At 37.7% G+C, this 19708-nt stretch overlaps 1 protein-coding gene, 1 long non-coding RNA gene and 1 pseudogene across 3 annotated transcripts; all 3 read left to right on the forward strand.

Annotated features, from left to right (window-relative positions):
• Positions 1-1073: 1073 nt before the first annotated feature.
• LOC144646576 (transmembrane protein 198-like) lies at positions 1074-8430 on the forward strand (annotated as a pseudogene). The gene is made up of 8 exons (XR_013569453.1): positions 1074-1362; positions 3326-3458; positions 3927-4011; positions 4491-4639; positions 5110-5221; positions 5674-5805; positions 6175-6236; positions 7986-8430. The product of XR_013569453.1 is annotated as a transmembrane protein 198-like (transcript).
• Positions 8431-8531: 101 nt separating this feature from the next.
• LOC144664936 (uncharacterized) lies at positions 8532-11014 on the forward strand. The gene is made up of 2 exons (XR_013572880.1): positions 8532-8704; positions 9053-11014. It is a non-coding gene; the product is annotated as an uncharacterized LOC144664936 (long non-coding RNA).
• Positions 11015-12049: 1035 nt separating this feature from the next.
• LOC144664927 (transmembrane protein 198-like) lies at positions 12050-18754 on the forward strand. The gene is made up of 8 exons (XM_078526129.1): positions 12050-12675; positions 13818-13945; positions 15465-15549; positions 15885-16033; positions 16347-16458; positions 17290-17421; positions 17952-18019; positions 18557-18754. Exons 1-8 carry the CDS (start codon positions 12534-12536, stop codon positions 18584-18586), a joined length of 846 nt encoding a protein of 281 aa, XP_078382255.1. The 5' UTR covers positions 12050-12533; the 3' UTR covers positions 18587-18754.
• Positions 18755-19708: the final 954 nt, after the last annotated feature.

Consider the following 19708-nt stretch of genomic DNA (forward strand, 5'->3'; position numbering starts at 1 on the left):
GGCGCATATCGCCATGACTTGTATGTTAAACTACGTGAGGAAGGCTGGAAGGGCAAAGTCATATTGGTGTCTTACAACAAAGTTTAAGACAGTATGCTTCGATGTCGAGGATTTTTAGTGCTTGGTGGTAAAAGTTTAAATTACTATGTATACCGGTTACCGTAGTCGTAGGAATTTTTTTATGGTACTTAATTTCGCGGGTACGTTAAAATTTCGAGATTTTGGCGAGACAGTATTTCGCGGGGTTTTATTCTCGCGATTTGGCCAAAAAATACGTTAAAAACATGAATAAAAAACGTTTCGCACACAAAGGATTGTAGTTATTAGTTCAGTCTTTATCGTCCTTGTTAGCGAGTACAACCTATTGTAAAACCTGTCGTTTCACGGTTGTCGACAAAAAAACGTTACACAGGTGAAATAAAACTTGCCTTTTTGAAATGGAAGACTTTTAAAATTAGCATCACTTTGAATTTTAATGAAATGAGTATAACCCCCACGAGGCTCAGAAAACATCGGCGTGTTCTCTGTTCTGAGAGAAATAGAAGGAATAAAAGCGAAGTTTTCGTTTTATGAAAGTGTTTTAGAAACACCGACTGTTTTAGAAAGTGTTTAGGGAAATCGTCCGCCTTTCCGGTTTGTTTGTCTGAATCTTGTCTGAGTCGTGACGTCACTCGCGCGCTTCGCTAATAGCCAACATATTGATAACCGAGGTGGCCTCCCCTAAAACCCTGGTGGTTTCTTGGAGGCCTCTTCGCCCTACCATAATGTTAATGCTATATTATTTTTATTTCTGAAGTGGCTAATAAAATGATGATGATGATGATAATGATAATAATAATGAGAAAATATAAACTGAGGGTAAATTTTTGAGTTGTAGTGATCAAGTAAACGCCTCTATTTGATTCATCTAAATTTGATTTCAAGCCGACGACACATCCGCTGCCTATGGTCTCCTTACTTTGCCCAGAGCTTTTCGGCTCGCTAGGTGCAAGTCTAATCTGCACACGGAAAGGTCAACTTTGCGTGACGACGTGACACAATCTTACTTCCGCCCTCATTCATTGCAATGCATTATGGGCAACGGAGCCTCATCGAGGAGATCGAGGACACTTCGAGCTGTCATAGCCAAGCGCAACTGGAATGTTCTATTTTCGAGCTTTATTTTCCACAAAAAAAACTTTTTCCATACAGAAAAGTCGTCTTCTTTTCGACCTCAAGCCTCGAAATGGCTTACATTTAATTCCACCTCTGGAACCAGACAGCGAGACAGTGATAATTGCAAGCTGCATAACTTGTATGACGTGCAAAGTTGTGTTCTGGCTGGAGTCATCGTTTTGCTCGGTGCTGTAAACTGCTTTTATGGTAAGCTAGAAAAGAATGCAATTTTTTGGCCTTTCAATGTTACTTTGAATTCAAACGTTACAGTTGACGAATTGTAATTGGCCTGAAATGTTCTTGATCAGATCGACGTGATCGATTTGACATGTGACCTTTAAGAAACTCATTTATATAAATCCCCGAAGATCTTTGAGGTTCTTACTACCTTTAATCAGTGATGGTAATGTTAGAGTACAGGCTTGAGCTCTCTTTGCCTTTTATAAGAAACTTCATTTATATAAATCCCCGAAGACCTTTGAGGTTCTTACAGGATCCTGTGCAATTCTTGCTCAATCCTGCAAAGGTCCTCGAGATTTTTGAAAAGATCCTCAAGGCCTTTGCAAAGAACGTCTGAGATATATTGTAAAATCCTCATCAAATTCTCGAGTATCTGATAGGATTAATACACCTATCAATGTTAAGCCGCAGGGGGCGGGGGGAGGGGGGAGGCCAGGCATAGGCTGGGCATTTGAACTTAGCTGAGACTTTCTGTTCAAATGCCCTACTCCAGGGCATTTGTGGATTTTCAAAAGAGTCACTAACCTTTAATAAAATGTTATAGGAAAGTCCATTAAAAATGGTCAAAAGTTCCCACTATGTGCAAACAATTGCTGTCAAATCCCCTGCCTTTAATTTGCCTGGCCTCCCCCCTCCAGTGGCTTAACATTGATAGGTGCATAAATGATTAACTGCAATTAATTGTAAGGTATCCACATAGCTCCCTGTCTTATTGTGCAGTTCCTTGATATAATTCATACATGTGTGGGATTATCCAAAAGTCTTTGAAGATGTGGTGGTGGCTCACTGGTTTGCACTAGCCAGGGTTACCATGTTGTATTCTGGAGCAAGACACTTAACTCTTAAAGAGCCCTCATAGTGCTTCTGTCCACCCAGGAGTATAAATTAATGAGTGGCTACCAGTGCAAATGTTAGGAAAACCTGAATCCCATGTGCCTAGTCACTTCAGGCGATAGAACCAGAGTAATATATTAGGCCCTGCTAGGGGGGTCTTTATGGCCCCCGCCTGAATTTTAAATATTTTCATGTCGCTATTTCAAAAGGTTCGCATGTCGCTGTTGGAATTTCGACTTGTCCATAGCCACCGATAATAACGGAAATGTGTTAATGTGTTTTCGTAATTGTGTGGCCAAAATATTTCTTATTCTTGGATATGTCAAGTTGATTTGCTGGGACAGAGTGAGATTTTGACTTTGATTTTAAAGAGCGAATCAGTTAATTGTGACACCAAAGAAGAAACCTTCCTAGGGGGGTTTGGGGGCATGCTTCCCCAGAAAATTTTGAAAAACTGAAGTAGCTAAGGCGTGTTTTCCTTTATTCTGAGCAGGTACAAAGAGAACATGGAGAGAATCATTTTCAGAATGATGGATCATTTTGTATTTACTTGACTGAAGCAACAATTTTCTACTTCAAAATGAGCTGTTAGAGCATAAGATTGCATTTGTTTAATGGATGAGAATGGTCTTTACAAAGTACAAGATGGGAAGTTACACAAAAGGGTAAATCTGCAAAGGCTATTTTGCGTACAAGCCGCTTAACAAAGCGCCAATGTCGCTGTCGATTTTGCTTTTTTCTTTGTCGCTGTCGTAATTTCACGGAAGCATCTCGTTGTTCGTCGTCATTTCAGCTTCTTCATGTCGCCGTTTTAGAGCCGTGTCACCAGTCGGAATTTAGCCCTAACAGGGCCTCATATATTACATAAGGCCCAGTTATGGGCCACAAAGCTTATAAGTACTAAGGCTTACTTGGTAAGGAAACCATACCTTCCCAGTTCATATGGGCCAACTTAGACCAGTGATCATTCATTCTGTCTTTATCAATCACTGTTATGTTGCATGTTTCCCAGAAGAATTGTGCAGAGTGACAATGTGCTATGAGAGTTTTCTGCATTTACAGGCTGTGTTTTTATGTGATACTGATTTTATTTCAGGATACCGTTTATTCAAATTTGTCCTGTTCCTTATAATGTTGGTTTCCTGGTGGGATTTTTCTTCACTTACGTGTTATGTAATGAATATCTTACTGATCAGCTGGATGGAAAAACTCTGAAGTATAAAGACCAGGTACAGTAGAATATTCCACAAACCATCATACTAAAAGGGGCAATCCCCAACAGTCACAAACATGAAAAGACTATTATTATAATTATATGTGCGACTTAATTACTGGGTAGTTGTAAAAAGTAAGCATGCCAAAAAAATTCTTGAATGAGATTTGAACCTATGACCTCTACATACAGTACCAGTGCAGAGCTCTTCCAACCAGGTTATCAAGCCAACTGGGAGCTTATCACTTTGTGAGTTTGTAATATACCTGTAGAAGATGAAGATATATAAGTAAATATACGAAAGATATGATACAAATATTGAGATATATTTTTATTGAAATATTAGATATATTTAATTGTATTCATTTCGGAATATATTGAAATGAAGAATGAAATCAAATTTTCATTAATAATTAATTATTACCGAATTCCATTAACTGCATTAAATGAATCTATACATAATTCTGTGTTTTTCTTGTTTCAGATATTTCTCGGTATCTCTGCTGGTGTAGGCCTCTTTGCTGGGCTATTAACACTGTGCTTTTTTTATGTTGGACTTTTTGTTCTTGGTAAGAGTTTATTAATAGTGTTAAGTAACTAAAATCTAGTACAAAAACAGGTATTGTAGTCACTGTCTCCTGCTCAATTTAACTCCTACATATGACTACATATAATTGGCTTATCTATCTAACTATTGGGCGGGTGAGTGGCTCCGTTTACGGTAAGTCAGAAGGATCCCATCAAACTTGCAAAAGTCTCCGAAAAGATCAAATAACGGGTAGCATCTTTGGACATGAGAGTCCCAATATCTTGCTTTCAACACCATAGGAGAAAAAGCTTTGTTTCAGTACTGTACTCAGTTAACTTCCCATATAAATTGCACACAGGCTACAAACATGAACAATGCTGAAATATATAGTGGCACATCTATTTCTTCAATATAACTCCTACCCCCTTGGCCAATCTTACATGCTGGTTTACACCATCCTATGCAACGGGAGAATTAACAGTGTATGTTTGTGTTAATGTTTTGCTACAATTTTATCAGGAGCAACCATGGGATGGTTCATTGGCATGGCGTTTCTTCCTCTTTTTTATAAACATTCTGAATACTTGTCTGAACACAACTGGCTGCCGTATGTCATTCTCGCTGCATTTGCCCTTGCTGGAGGAATCATTATTCTTTGCTTGCAGAAGGTGTGTTTTGAAGTATTTTAGGTGGAGACTGGATTGTGTTGTTCCAGAAAATATCCATACCCTCCCACAGATGGTTTTTGGCTTGAATCCCCCCACCACTCAGGAAATTCCAGTTATTCCCCCATACTTTCCTTTACAAATTTTGGCCCCCCACCCCCTTGAAATTTTCAATGACCTTCCACAGGGTGGGTATGGATATTTTCTGGAACTGCACATTTTGTTTCATTTTGGCCTATTATTTTTTTAGTTGTATTATTTTCAGGACAATCCCATAGATTTACCCTAGCTTTGGTCTTTAATCTGACAGATCATGCTACAGACATCATTGTAAAGCTTTCAAACGTAAAATGATATAATAATGATTAATAATTTTCAGACGTTTCATTCTGGGTATCTCCTGTGGACCAGAAAACTCTTTTGCAAGGTTGTCACACATTTCTAACTAAGAATTCTTTGTATAATATTTAAAGGTGATAATTGTCATCTCCACCTCATTCCTGGGAGCTTTCTGGTGCATCAATGGCATTGATTACTACTTGGAGAACAGCAGAGCACTTTACTATTCTGTGAACATTCTTCATGGTAAGTGGACATAATTTTGAAGACTATGATGCTACTATCCTAAGTTATAAAGTTGCTGCACACTTTCACTTAAGCAAAGTTACTGGACAAACGAAATTATGCAAATATTATTGGCTGTGACTTTAAAGGAGCAATGTCACGGAATATTAAGTCATTTTTCTGATTCCTTTTAAAATTGAAGGAAACCTCAAAATAATAGTTATCTAACAAAGAAAAACAACAAAGGGGTAATAAAAAGGCGAAATTAACTAAGAATGGTTCCGACTGATAAAGATAAAGACAAATTTTGAATGTTGTCTGTGACGTAGCTCCTTTAAAGTGGGACAAGGACACAGCGACTGGGATGCAGTGATGCCTTGTTGTAAATGTACACTGTAGAGGAACTTAAATTGTGTGTTGCCCTTTTGTTGTAACATTTCTATTTTAAATTATGCATATTCTTGTATTTGTAGGTCATTATAACAAGTCAGCTTTGCCTCACTGCTGGTACACATGGCTGGTTTTATCACTTATCCCAGTCATGTTCGTTGCTGGCATGGTGGTGCAATTTTGCAAGACTGGAAAAGACACTGATCATAGAGAAGGTAAGGAGAGACAGACACTCATAAACAGACAGACAGACAGACAGACAGACAGACAGACAGACAAGACAGACAGAGAGACAGACTGACAGACAGACAAGACAGACAGACAAGACAGACAGACAGACAGACAGACAGAGAGACAGACTGACAGACAGACACTCATAAACAGGCAGACAGACAGAAAGCAGACAGACACATGGATAGACAGACTAATACAGCTAAAGACAGATAGGCATAAAGAAATGCAATACAAGATAGTGTTAGATCAGAATAAAAATAGTTTAACTGAAACTTTTTTAAAGCTGATCACCCAAATAACTCAACCATAATATTTGTTAAATATTTCGTTTTTGTTATTTTCTCTGACAGCTTATGGAAGGGGACCAAGAGTTCGCCACATGGCAACTCCCATGCAGGATTTCTCAGACCAGGTGAGATAATGTACAAATTAGGTTAACAGGACATTTTAGAAACTGATTTGAGAATGATTACTCGTGCCCTTGGAAATATAATGAGGTCAAGATGTCAGTTACAGAAAATACTCATGTCCACCCCATGAAAGGTTTTTGAAAATTCCAAGGGGGTGGGGTCTCAAAAGCCAAAATTTTTAAAGTAATTTCTCAAGAGGTAGGGAGGTTCAGACCATAAAAACTGTGGGGGCGGTATGGATAACGATCTGTGCATAATGTAACCAAATTCACCAACATCAGGCACACTGTAATCAGTTGTCATGGTGGTAATCAGGATGCAATGTTCCTTGGATATGTAATAATGGCATACCTTATTATAGGAAATTAAGGCATCAGAAATTAACGTGAATTCAAATTTTCGCGTTATTTAAGTCGCTTTTGTGTTAACTAATTCCGCGCCGTTAAGTGGAGCGTTAATTCGACGTTAATTTCTTTATTTTGGCCCCAATTTTTCGTTACAGTCCAGGTGTCTTGACCAAGGAAAAAGCATAAGTTATCTCCCACTATACGAACGCGAAGAACGAAAATGGGAAAAGTACCACAACTTTTTCGTTAAGATACGCCACAAGTCTGAAATAAACTTGTTCCTGTTGTTACTCGCGTTTTCCTCTATGTTCCGCCTCTTTCGCGTTTTTCTTATCGGGAAGTAATTTTTCCTCATCGCTTTAGTCGCGTTTCTACTACACAAGCGTTAATTTCCTATAATAAGGTATTTAATGTGCTAATATCTTGGCAGTATTTTAGTGGCCTTAGCAAGTTCTTTTCCAATTCTTTTTGGTCTCTTCCCTTTTTATTTTGATTTCCTCTCTTCATTGACCTATTGTGTTGGTTGTGGGGGCTCATAGCTAGGAGTTGCATTTTAATGATTTGTGCACCAGTCTTGGTGTTATTTGAACAGGAGATTGAGAATTATATAGCCCTGCCAGGGTCCTCACTAGTATTCTCAAGCATGTCATTTTACTTTCACTGTACCTCTCCACCGTAGTATACCTGCCAACTTTTTCTGGGTCAAAGGCGTGACATTTTTATCCTGAGAGTGCCAGGATTTCCGAAGAAGACACGACCATGTCCAAAGATTTCTGATTCAGATGTCTGAAGTATTCCGAAGGCGTTCCAAACATATCCCGGTTTCAGTCCCAGGACGTGTTTTGCTAAACACGGCCTTGTTCCCAATGCATTTTTGTCAAAACTCTGAGATTTCGGAGAAAGTATCAGGTCATTTACTCATTTTATTCAGAGTTTTCATTTCTCGCAGTGGTTCGAGTTTACATTTTTTTTGAAAAGTGTGTTCAGTTATGGTTGGTAATAACTCACATTTTTTGACCAGACATGAGAAATTGGTTCGTAGGCCTGAGTTGGTGTGAGATCAAAGTTTTCAACTTGCAGGCGTGAGACTCACGCCTAAGGCATGAGAGGCAGGTATACCCTGGTGGATGAGTGGTTATCAGCAATTCTTGTGGCAACTTGATAAAATGCTTGTGGTAAACAGGCGGCAATTGACAACCTACATGTAGCATTCCTTCCAGGGGGAGGGAGATACTTTTTACTTACTTCCAAAACTGGAGATCATGTAAGCAGAAGTTGTGTTGCCTGTGTAGCACAACTTGTCTTTTTATTGACTATTTTTCAGGGACATTTTCTTATTAAACAGTAGAACAATATAATACAGTCTCGAGAATTAATGATTGACATTGTAATATTTTTTTTCAGCAACCAATTTTAACAGACTATGACTAGGTGTCACATGGAGGAAAAAGAATTATGTAGATAAACATTTATATAAAAGTGAAGGTGCTCTGTAAAGTGTGTAAGGTGTGTGCTCACCCATAATTTTTTTATGTATATAAGAGTGGTACTAAGACTGTACCTGTTGATGCAAGACTTCTTGTCATGCAGGAATGATTTCGTCTTTAAAGGGTACGATATCCACAGACATACATGAATCTATTGCGGGAGGATATGTCACAATATTTTAAGTCATTTTTCTGATGCCAAACAACAGTTGCTTTCAAATTGAAGGAAACCTCAAACAATAGTTTTCTTAGTTAGAAAAATGCCAAATAGCTTAAAATAAAATAAAAACAAAAAAGAATGGTTTAAGACCAGAGGAAGATTGAGGCGGATTACAAACTACAAACTTCAAAAAAAATGGGTTTTATTTGTTTAATTTTTTTTTTTTTTTTTTTTTTTTTTTTTTTTTTTTTTTTTTTTTTTTTTTTTTTTTTTTTTTTTTTCCCGGGTCAGGGAGAGCAAAAATTGGCCAATTATTTCAAGATGTGTCCTCTGTGACATAGCCCCATTTAAATAACAGGTAGCATGGACCATGATGCATGTGCAAGTTCTCCGTGATGGACCCTTTAAGTGGAATGAAAAGTGGAATTTCATTGTGGAAAATTCTTTTGTTTCTTAAATTTACTTAAAGGGACTATGTCACGGATTTTACCAGGTTTTTGAACAGCCAAATTATATTTGTCGTAGGAAACTTAAAATAATAGTCCATTTTTATTAATAATCGCTATTTTAGAGCACTAAAACTGTTGAAAGGCGCGTTTGGCTGCGGATGGCTCGGATGGAAATGGATTGCAATTTCCGCACGCCTCAAAAAAAATCGTTATTTATAGCCAAAGATTGATTTCTATTCCCAAATATTTTTTATATCTTCAGTTCAAAGATAATGTTTTTCATGGGTAAAGTTGCCTACCACTTATTTCAGAACAGTTTAGACCAAAAATATGCGAAATCCCCGCGCCGTGACATAGTCCCTTTAAGGTTTTAAGAAACTGGTAATGTAATTTAAAAGTCGGCGGTCTTCAAAAAAGAGGACTTAATTAATTCACCTTTTTTCTTTAAGGTTCTTAACTTTTAAGCCTTGTAAACATTCTTTTGCTTTTGTATTCCTGTGCAGAATAGATGTATTCTTCTGCAGAGTTTGTAGTTTGTACATAAAATTATTTAATCATTTTGGGAAGGATTTTTTTATTATAATGAAAATCAATTTAGTTTTTGTGTTGATAAGTAGACAGATAATATTTTAGGAACAGTTATTTTGTGGTTTAAGTTATACATAGTAAGAAAAAGTAGCAAATGTTCTATCTTAATAATATTATTGTTGTTTTTAATCAAATGCACCATTTCAATTGAGCCTTGATTACCTGAAATTAAAAAGAAATAGAGTTTCCTGTAATATACATCCTTGAAGACCAAGAGTCAGTTAGTTGGGGTGAAACAAAGTAAACCTGGCAAAATCAGAGCAATGAAATTTTTTAGGAAGGGCTGAAAAGCCTAGGCTTTTTGAAACTAATATCGCTCCAATTTTTGCCAGGTTTACATTGTTTTTCCCTGACTAACTGCCCCTGGGTCTCCAAGGATGTGTAATATACCAAAAAATGTGAACTTTAATGAGATACTTAAAATTTGAAAAAAGAAATATGAACAGGTCAGTAATAAAAATGAAAGTTACATTACATTTCCTCAACTGTTCAAAAAGTTTGATTCATGAATTATGATACTTTAAATTATATGTTAAAAAACTTGGGACCGCAAAGAAAAGTCCAGATTATTTTACAAGGTTCAAATGTGTATTTCTGGATAGGCTCTCCGCAGTCACAGTATTGAAAAAGTTGTTTTAAGGTCATTATTTTGTTCTGTTTGTGTTTCTTCTTTTTTTGTTGGGATAGTATTTTTTTATTTGCCAGATAATTTAGCATTCAGAAAATATTTCTTTTTATAATCTTCCTTTCTCATAAAAAAATATAAGCTTATAGTACCCTGGACAAAACAATTATGGATAGATATTTTCATAAAATTTAGTGCGTTGTTGTTGTATTCTTACAACAAATGTACGTTTTGACTTTGAGACTGTTGTAAAACGTCTTTGTAACAATCTTCCACATCAAAGTACATCAAAGCAAATTTGTTACAGTAATAATGTTGCAGCCATGCACAGTTTTCCTACCTTCTTGGTGGCTGCAGAGTTTGTATTTTCGTTTTTTTTTTTTTTCATGTGTGGAGTTTTCCATTTTGTTGATTATTGCTTCAAATTCTTGTCATAGACTTTGGTGAAATTTTGTGAGAATTACCGGTATTTAAAATAAACCCATTCCCTGATTGTTTTGTCCAGTGTACTTCCTAATGGTCTATCCTTTAAAAGGATATTGGCTGTTTGATAGTGTATATAACTGAGTAAAGCAAATATGTAGGAATTTCAGTGGTGTTTTCTATGTATAATGTAATGCAAGTACACAGTAGTTAGATTTTACTCTCAATAGGCAATTTCCGGGTAACCCTTTGCCTCTGTTTCAAAATTAGTCTATGTGTGAAATCATTTTTTGTGCGAAACCATTTTGCATGAAATGGACCTGTAGGTGAAACTCATTTTCATATGAATGGTTTCACACATAGACTCATTTTAAAACAGAGGCAAAGGGTAACTGGTAACTTGGAAATGGCCTATTATTTTGCATAATTTAATAATTTGAATAAATTCAGGTTAAAATTTAAATTAGTAGTTACATGTTTGACTATATGTTCAGTTACGTCACTTGACAATACTAAAAATTCAGAGATAACAGATGTGTGTTAGCAACCCCAGGCACAAACAAGGAATTTTTTAACCCACATTTGTCACAAACAATATTATCTTCTTTAGCTTGGTGTAAGGCACAAGGTAGTACACTGTAATTATTATTGACCTCAAACTCGACAAAACTGCAAATAAAAAACTTGTTACTTTCAGAAAACCTAAAGTTTTTGCAAAGTATAATGAGGCTCTAAACCCCCTGGGAGAATAACGGAAATTCTGGTATTAAATAAGCCCTTGGGTGGGTTTTGATTGGGCTAGTAAATGGAGGGGTTTATATCCAGGCAGGGCTTATAAGAGGGAGGAGGGACAGGAGAGTACATCTCCCTCCTCCCTACTTTTTTGTGCCAATTTCTCCTTCCTCCCTACTTTTTTGTGCCAATGTCTCCCTCCTCCCTATTTTTTTTAGCCAAAATTTCTCCCTCCTCCCTAGTTATTGCCAAAATTTCTCCCTCCTCCCTAGTTTTTTTTGGCCATTTCTCCCTCCTCTTATAAGCCGCATAAAAGAAAATGTTTCGAAACGAGCCACCGCAGTGTTGATCAAAATACGTTTTTAAGTCAAAAAGTCAAAATAAAGCAACATTTTGCTGTCATCCAGCAAAGGGGGGGCTTATAACCGGATGTATTTTTTCGAACTTGCTCTTCAGTGATTGGGTGGGCCTCAGAGCACAGGTGACTTATAGACAGAATAATCAACTGAACATAATAAAAACAAAATTGTGGAGGGAGGGGGGGGGGGTCCTTGTCCGATATGGGATTGAGGGTGGGGCTCAAAAACATAGGGAGGCTGAGGTGGGCCGGTTTCACTCACGCTTTTGAATTCAACTTTAAAGCTCTCGCCCACCCAAAAACTGGCCCTCTCTCATTTTCCTCTTTATAGCTAAGAATTTCTTGTCCCATTGCAGGGCGTTTGTGGATAGTCAAAAGAGTCAATAGACGTCACAAAATATATCTTGGGGAAGTCCAATAAAATGGCCGAAAAAACAGTTGTGTCCGGCCTTCCCCTCCCCGTACAGGCTTAAAATATTAGCATCCTCAATTTTGTATGTTCGCTCTCTCTTAGCTTCTCTTGGGAAATGGGGAGAGGTGAAAAGTAAGCGCGGAGCCTGGAGAGAATCGAAACGAAAGCGCGCGTCGTTCCCCGCACTTCCCCTATTTTTTTTCATTTTTCGTGTTTTTCGCGTTCCCCCACTGAAGAAGCCTCTGCGGAAGAGAGAGATGTTTGCTGATGTGCAGTGGAGAGCCCAGGTTCCTGCGCTTTATCTCACGTGACTCCCTTCGGCAGCCGTTGTTTGTACTGTTGTTTGGTTTGTCTGATCGTCACGCAACGCTACTCAACCACAAAGCCTCGTTCAGGCAGGGGGTATCAATTCATTGACTTTTGAAGAGTGGTTGAGTTGGATCGACTTTCACTTACGGAAATCCTCGTTCATTTCCGTAAGTGAAAGTCGATCCAACTCAACCACTTTTCAAAAGTCAATGAATTGATACCCCCTGGATACTACTACTGTAGTCTGTATAACAACCCCAGGGCCACATTCGCCTGTTGGAGATCTTGAGCGTATGTGTGCAACTTGCGATATCTATCCACACAAGAGTTGTAAGACTTACTTATTTTGAGAGATAACCCTCACCAAGTCCGGACCTCATACTTATTGCCGTGACTTTCCATTTGTAAAATGCACACGGCTTTCAGTTTGCATTCATTTCCAACTCTGGAACCAGACACTGATGACTGCAAGCTTCACAACTCGTATGACGCGCAAAGTTGTATTCTGGCTGCAGTCAGCGTTCTGATTGGAACTGTTGTTTGCTTTTATGGTAAGCTATAGAGAAGGACATTAATATTTGGAATCAAATTTGGTCGGTAAGTTTTTAATGTAGTGTCAAACAAGAACCACTTAATTAACAGTTTGTAAATGACGCTCAGAACATCCGTTTTCAATGAACATAAGAGAAAAATGGCGCGAGTTTAACTTACAGGTAACTTCCTTAAAATATGTGACCAACTTGAAGAAACCAGTACTGATCAAACATCAGAGGTGTGCTGATAAAGTGAGCAGTCGCCTTTTTAAAAATTAATCTTGCTTTTTCCAGAATTTTCTATACCTTTGTTCTTATGTTTTCATTGTTTGTTACTTAAATTTTCCCATGGACTATGGGTGTTTATAATAAACGGCATGCAGTGCATGCAGAGGCGTGGAGGTTTCCCAAGGGATTCTTAAGGTGTCTGAATACAAATTATAAGCTAACCATACTTTTTGCATGATAATAGTAAACTGGCTGAGAGACAGACAGTATGTTGAAATGGAACCTTGAAAAGATGTATTTGTTTGAACTGATAAAAGCCCAGGCAAGGAGAGAGGATGCTGGGGGGAAGGGTCCAGTCAGTGGCTCATCCATCACAAATTGGCAGTACCCTATTGGAAATTGGCAACAATTCAGGCTTTGTATAGGGATACGGTCTGTTCCAATCCTATCCTGCAAATATGTGTTCTTGGCCAAGACAATTTACATTTCATTAAATGCTAGTAGTTTGATAGAATAGAGGGCCACAAGTTTATCAGTGGATCATTGTTATGTGTTACCCTCTTCGCTATCCTGTCCAGTGGACAAGTGTTGACAAAACATACTACACTGACTATCCAGTGGATAGTGATTTATCCAGTGGATAGTGTTATCTATCATTTGGACAACCGGGGTCATGTGTATAAATGGATACCAGCAAACTTATGCTGGGGTAATCCTGCAATGGACCAGCATTCCATCCAGGGGGAGTAGAAGTACTCTGGTCACTTCATGCTAATGAAACCGGGATAAGCACCGGCCTGATGTGCCACTTGGCATGAACACAGACTTAACTTTACCTAATCTTCCCCTTCCTTATCCCTTCCCCTCTCTCTCTTCTCCCCCCTCCCCTGAAATTCCACTTTGGTGTATTTATTTGATATATTTTATTTCAGGATACCGTGTATTCAAATTTATGCTGTTCCTTGCTGGTTTCCTGGTGGGATTTTTCTTCACTTACATGTTATGTTATGGATATCTTACTGATCACCTGTCTGGAAAGTATCTTGAGCATAAAGATCAGGTACTCACAATAAATATATTCCACAAGTTAAAATCCTGAAAGTAACAAATCATGTTGATCCTCCAAATTGTTTAAAAATATTAAATTTAAATCCCTTCTTCCCAATTTCTGAATGGGGGGAGGGGGTTTGGGCAATAACCAATAAAAAATTCCCTGCACAGAAAAAACAGTTAAAAAAATGTGCAAGGAGAGCCATAGGAAACAATCATTTAAAAAAAAAATTAAAAAAATCTTTCACAACCTGAAGGTGGAAAAAAATATCTTGCCCAGAATTATTGCCCAACCCCTCCCTCCCTCAAAAAAAAAAGGTCCATCCCTTAGTGCTATAAATTATGGTAGTCTCATTTAATTTGTAGCCCATTTAGTCTTGTCATGCAACGCTCCTTATCTTCCCACCAATGGCTGCTCAAACGCACCACATACCTTTCCTGGGTTCAGCCAATTACAGCTTCCCTCACAAAATCCTGAAGAAGTTGCGCCAAAACTTGCCGACTACACCAATCAAAAGTTGTATCTTATTGTGACCCTAGCAGTGGAAACATCAAGATTTATAACTTAAATAAAACATGTCTGATATGAAACCTTTTGTCCAAAAAATAAGCGATTCCAGAAAACATCCATACTTATACCACAGATGCGTTACCGGTAATCAAAAACTTGTTGATTGACATCAGTATGCTGACAGCTATCCTCACTGGTCATAGCAAAAGTAGAGGCAAATGAGAAAAATACTTCTTGGGGTTAACTGTTTCTAAAGGCAGATGCTTCTTATCAACCTGTATTCCATTCTTGTCAACTGAGAAGTGACCTACCGGTACTTTACAAGACCAAAGAGAAGTAATTTTTGATTTATCTTGCCCCTTACCTTCAGGACAAGACTGCTTTAAGCATTTCCCCACCCCTGACCTGGACTTGTCCCTGGGGGGGGGGGGAGGGGAACTCCCTATAATGGCCTATACGGGGAGGCTCCGCCCGAAAGGGGTACCTTTTTCAGGCTTCAGGTATATGAAAGGGTAGGGATTTCACAAGTTTAGGTATACAAAAGGGTATGGAAATCAATCATTTAGGTTATTGAAAGGGCCTTTTAATAAAAATATTTTGAGCAGATGCAATTTATGGCTGTATAATTTCAGTTTGTGAAGCGTTACTTGAAAATGAAAAGAAAATGTTGTTTTTTAAGTCTATGCCATGTCTTTCAGGTATATGAAAGGGGTACCTTTTTTCATGAAAAGGTATACGAAAATATAAAGGGGTACAATTTCTGGCAAAATGGTATATAAAAGGGTAAGGGGTAGGAGCTCGGGGCGGAGCCTCCCCACACAAAACTTTGTCTAGTATCCCCCCCCCCCGGGGACTTGTCCCCCTGGTTCTCCCTGCAGGGGATGGTAACAGATAAAATGTGTAGAACCATGCATAAAAGAGAACAACAAGTTCAGCATAATTATACTAGAGTCTTGAGTTTCACAAGATGCAAAATCAATGAGGTATTAAATTAAAAACCATGGATCATTTCTTTCAGATATTTCTTGGTGTCTCTGCTGGTGTAGGGATTATCGCTGGGCTGCTAACGCTGTGCCTTTTCTATGTCGGACTTTTTGTTCTTGGTAAGTCAGTAACTTTTAAAACCGTAACTGCTGCACAAGCAAGCTAAGGCTAAGAGTGTACATGTAGCTACAGTCACCATGTTAGCTTAATAACACATATTGACCATTTCAAAGACACACATGTATGTTTTGCATTTGAAAAAGGTTGATTCTAAATTATATACACTGATGCCTCAATTATCTTAATATTTATTTTAGAAATTTCTGGAGTTTCAATAAAAACATTTATTTGTAATTGTGATTTAGATATTGAAATAGCTTTCATTTGTTACAGGAGTCTTGACAGTGTGTTATTTTGTTCTAATATTTTGTTGCTTTTTGGCTTGGTTATTTAGGAGCAGCCTTAGGATGGTTTGTTGGCATGTTTTTCCTCCCTCTTCTTTACAAGCATTCAGAATACTTGTCAGAACACACCTGGATGCCTTATGTCATTCTCTCTGCATTTGCCCTTGCTGGAGGAATCCTCATTCTTTGCATACAGAAGGTGAATGTACATTGTGTGGTTTCAAAAAAAAATCCATCCATCCCCATGGAGAAATGTCGAGGGGGGAGGCCAGGGTCTTTAAAACCAAGTTTTTTTAAAGGAAAGTGTGAACTTAAACTGGAATTTCCAGGGGGAGGAGGGGTTGTGAACCAAACAACCCTCTGTGGGGGGGTATGGATATTTTTCTAAGTGCAAAATAATTTTATGTTATTAATGTTATCCTTTTGATTATTGTTATTTGTGTTTTGGAGGGCTTCACTACACATATTTATGTTCTAACACAAGAATCCTTTATGTGTCATGATTTATGAAGGTGATAATTGTCATCTCATCATCATTCCTGGGAGCTTTTGGGTGCATCAATGGCTTGGATTACTACTTGGAGAACAGCAAATCACTGTACTACTCTTTCAACATTCTGCATGGTAAGTGGACATTTTGAAAATTGGCATTAATTAAGGAATTGAATTGTATAAACCAAATTGAATTGTAGCACAAGTCAACGTGAAGCCTGCGTGAGTCAAGCTTAAGACTATTAGTAATGAGTCATGTTGAGTTGTTACCTCTGTTTTGCTTATTCTTTCCATACATTGTAGTATCTATAATTCAGCTTTGCTTTTGTGATTGTTTCTTGTCTGCCAGAGCCGTTTATGCATTTGTGCAATGCCAAATAATTTTCTTACTGAAAGCTATAACTGATAGGTTAAAAACCAAACCCGCAAAATGCAGTTACCTTCTGAAAATGTCACTGAACATCTTCCCCCCGTTGTTCATAACCTGATCTTTCCAGTTCACTTTCACTGGTCTTCGCCTTTTTGCCCTGAGGCCCTATAATTTGACAAAAATAGCTCCCACTTCTCTGCAATCACTGCAAGTGCATGCAAGGCATTGCAACATGGGTAGGGAGAGAACAGGGGAGTACATTTACCAGTAAGCATAGGGTTTGGGTTCCAGTGACATTTACGATCGACACATGAGACCAAGAAAGATGCCACAGAATGGTAGTTTTACTTTTTTTATTAATATTATCCTAACAACTTAAAGTTTTTTGTTACTTTAACAATTATGAACCTAAAACAAACAAATAAAATATTAATTCTTTTAATTTTACTTCTAGCCCCTGGGCTATTAAATGCAAAATCTTACTAGCCTGACCTCATTTTTCTGACCTCATTTTTACTAGCTTCGAGCTACCGGGCTATAGCTAGCCGAGATGTCGAACACTGCTATACTAAAATTTTATTACATTTTTGTAGGTCATTATAGCAAGGCTGCTTTGCCTCACTGCTGGTACACATGGCTGGTTTTATCACTTATCCCAGTTATGTTCATTGCTGGCATGGTGGTGCAGTTTCGCTTGACTGGAAAAGGCCGTGATCATAGAAAAGGTATAAACAAACACACATGCAGACAGGTAGGTAGGACAGACAGACAGACAGAAAGACAGACAGTAAGAGAGAAAAACAAAGATAGATTAGGCAGTCACCAACAGGAAAACAGGCAGGAAGGCAGACAGAGCCTTAACAAAAACATAGTTATCCTTGGGGAAAAAGGAATCTTAAATCTTAAATATGGCCCCTGCTGCAAAGCTTTTGTGTATTTCATTATTTTAAACTTCTTACTTGAAGGTAGCAAGAAACGTTGTGTGACCTTTCTTGCTTGAATTATAATAAATTTATTGGCCTGTTTCAAGTAGTTATAAATGTATTTACTTAGTTTTGTATTTCAATGTGTTATTGATTTTGTCAACATCATGTTGTTTTTTCTCTATTTACACATAGCTACTGATCTGCTGTTATGTTATCGGAAGCAAGTTTCTTTAATAAATAGTTATTCCTTGAGTACCTAACAGTAGCTCATCAGTTTATGAAATCACTGTTACCTGTATGTTTACCTAATATTTATTTTCCTCTGACAGCCTATGGTAGGGGCCAATCAAATGTTGAGTATAGGGCAACTCCCATGGAAGATTGTGCTGAAGACAGGGTAAGAATGACTTGCTTTAAATTAATCAGTCTACTATCTGACTCAGGCAAAATATCTGCACATTTGCAGAAGGTACCCGAGTAGCTGCATGCATGAACTCCAGAATGTTTACCCACTCCCCCACCCCCAAAAACAGTATACAGGTCAAGTATAGTTAAAAATTACCTTCCAGAGATGGAGGAGTGCAAACAGTCATGGTTAGACTTCAGACAGTCATGTCTGTCACGTCTGTCTGTCTGTCAATGTCACATCCTCATGTTGTGTTCTTAAGTTAAGATGTTTTACTCCTTAAGTACCCCCCTACCCCCCTACCCCTGAGTACAGCAAGTTGTCAGGGCAACCTGGCAAAATACTTTGGGATAACTTGCATCCCATTCAGTGGGGGGAAGGGGGGGAGGGAAGGAGCAGTGCTTTATGCTGCAAAAACCAGAGTATTTTAAGCAGCAGGCCATTTGACAAAAGCAAGTTGTAAAATATGTTTAGTAGAATTTGTTCTTAAGAGATTTGTGAATAATATTTTGCATTTTTCTATTTCAGCAACCAATTTTAACAGACTATGATAACTAAGTCATTGCATGGAGGAAGAAGAGAACAATATTATAAAGTTACCATTATAATTACTGCACCTTTCAATAACGTGCAAACTCGGAAGTTCAAAACTGAACAAATGATTATGTTTTTAAATGCTGTCAAGTATAATATTAATAACAGCAAACAATCCTTGAAAAACAGAAACAAACACAGTGGATCAGAATCTACCAATCACAATCGACAGGCATGACCCTTTAAACTGATAAAAATGAACTTAAGTTTCCTGAGAGCTCTACTTAGATTATTGATGGCAGTGAAAGTATAACCATTGACTAAACGAACTGTGTCACAGATTTTAGCCAATTTAGGCATGGGAAGTGGCCACCAAATTCGGTGAACTGTAAGACTAAGGAACATTTTAATAACACAGAAGATACAAAAGATTAGATATGGATGTCCAAAAGTGAGGAAGATTGAAACCGATTGCAATATATAGCTTTTTAATGAACAGTTTTCAAAGGTAATCTTGTTTGCTTCTTACTTTAAATTGTAATGCCCGGGAGACACATTTTAAGGTGGCTTAATACAGTTTTGAGGGGGTAAGTGAGCCTAACTTTTAACTCTCTTTAAAAATATTTAGGAATGTTCTTTCTTTCTCTTATAACTGTTTTTTAAAGCATTAGCCATCATATGCAACATTTGACCAATAAAATGCTAATAAACAATCAATAAAGAGCCAAAATGAATGGCCGAGTGCTTAGGAGGGGACTGGGCACTAGTTTTAACAGGGTTTCCTCAAAATCTACCCGTATGATCTCACCTCAAAATTTCAGAAATTACAAATTTGCTTTGATTAAACATTCATGCAAAAATCTGTAAGACAGAATTTGAGCTATTTCTTAAAGGGGCAAAATATCACATTTTCCTATTTTGCGAAAAATCTGTCTTACAGATTTTTATTTTTATCCTGCATGAATGTTTAATCAAAGCAAATTTGTAATTTCTGAAATTTTGAGATGGGGTCATACAGGTAGATTTTGAGAAAAACGCTGCTTAAACAACTAGTGCCCAGTCCCCTCCTAAGCACTCGGCCATTCATTTTGGCTCTTTATTGATTGTTTATTAGCATTTTTATAAGTCAAATGTCGCATATGATGG

Source organism: Oculina patagonica, chromosome 1 (genome assembly GCF_052425735.1).
Source record: "Oculina patagonica isolate OP01 chromosome 1, crgOcupat, whole genome shotgun sequence".
Classification (NCBI taxonomy): domain Eukaryota; kingdom Metazoa; phylum Cnidaria; class Anthozoa; order Scleractinia; family Oculinidae; genus Oculina; species Oculina patagonica.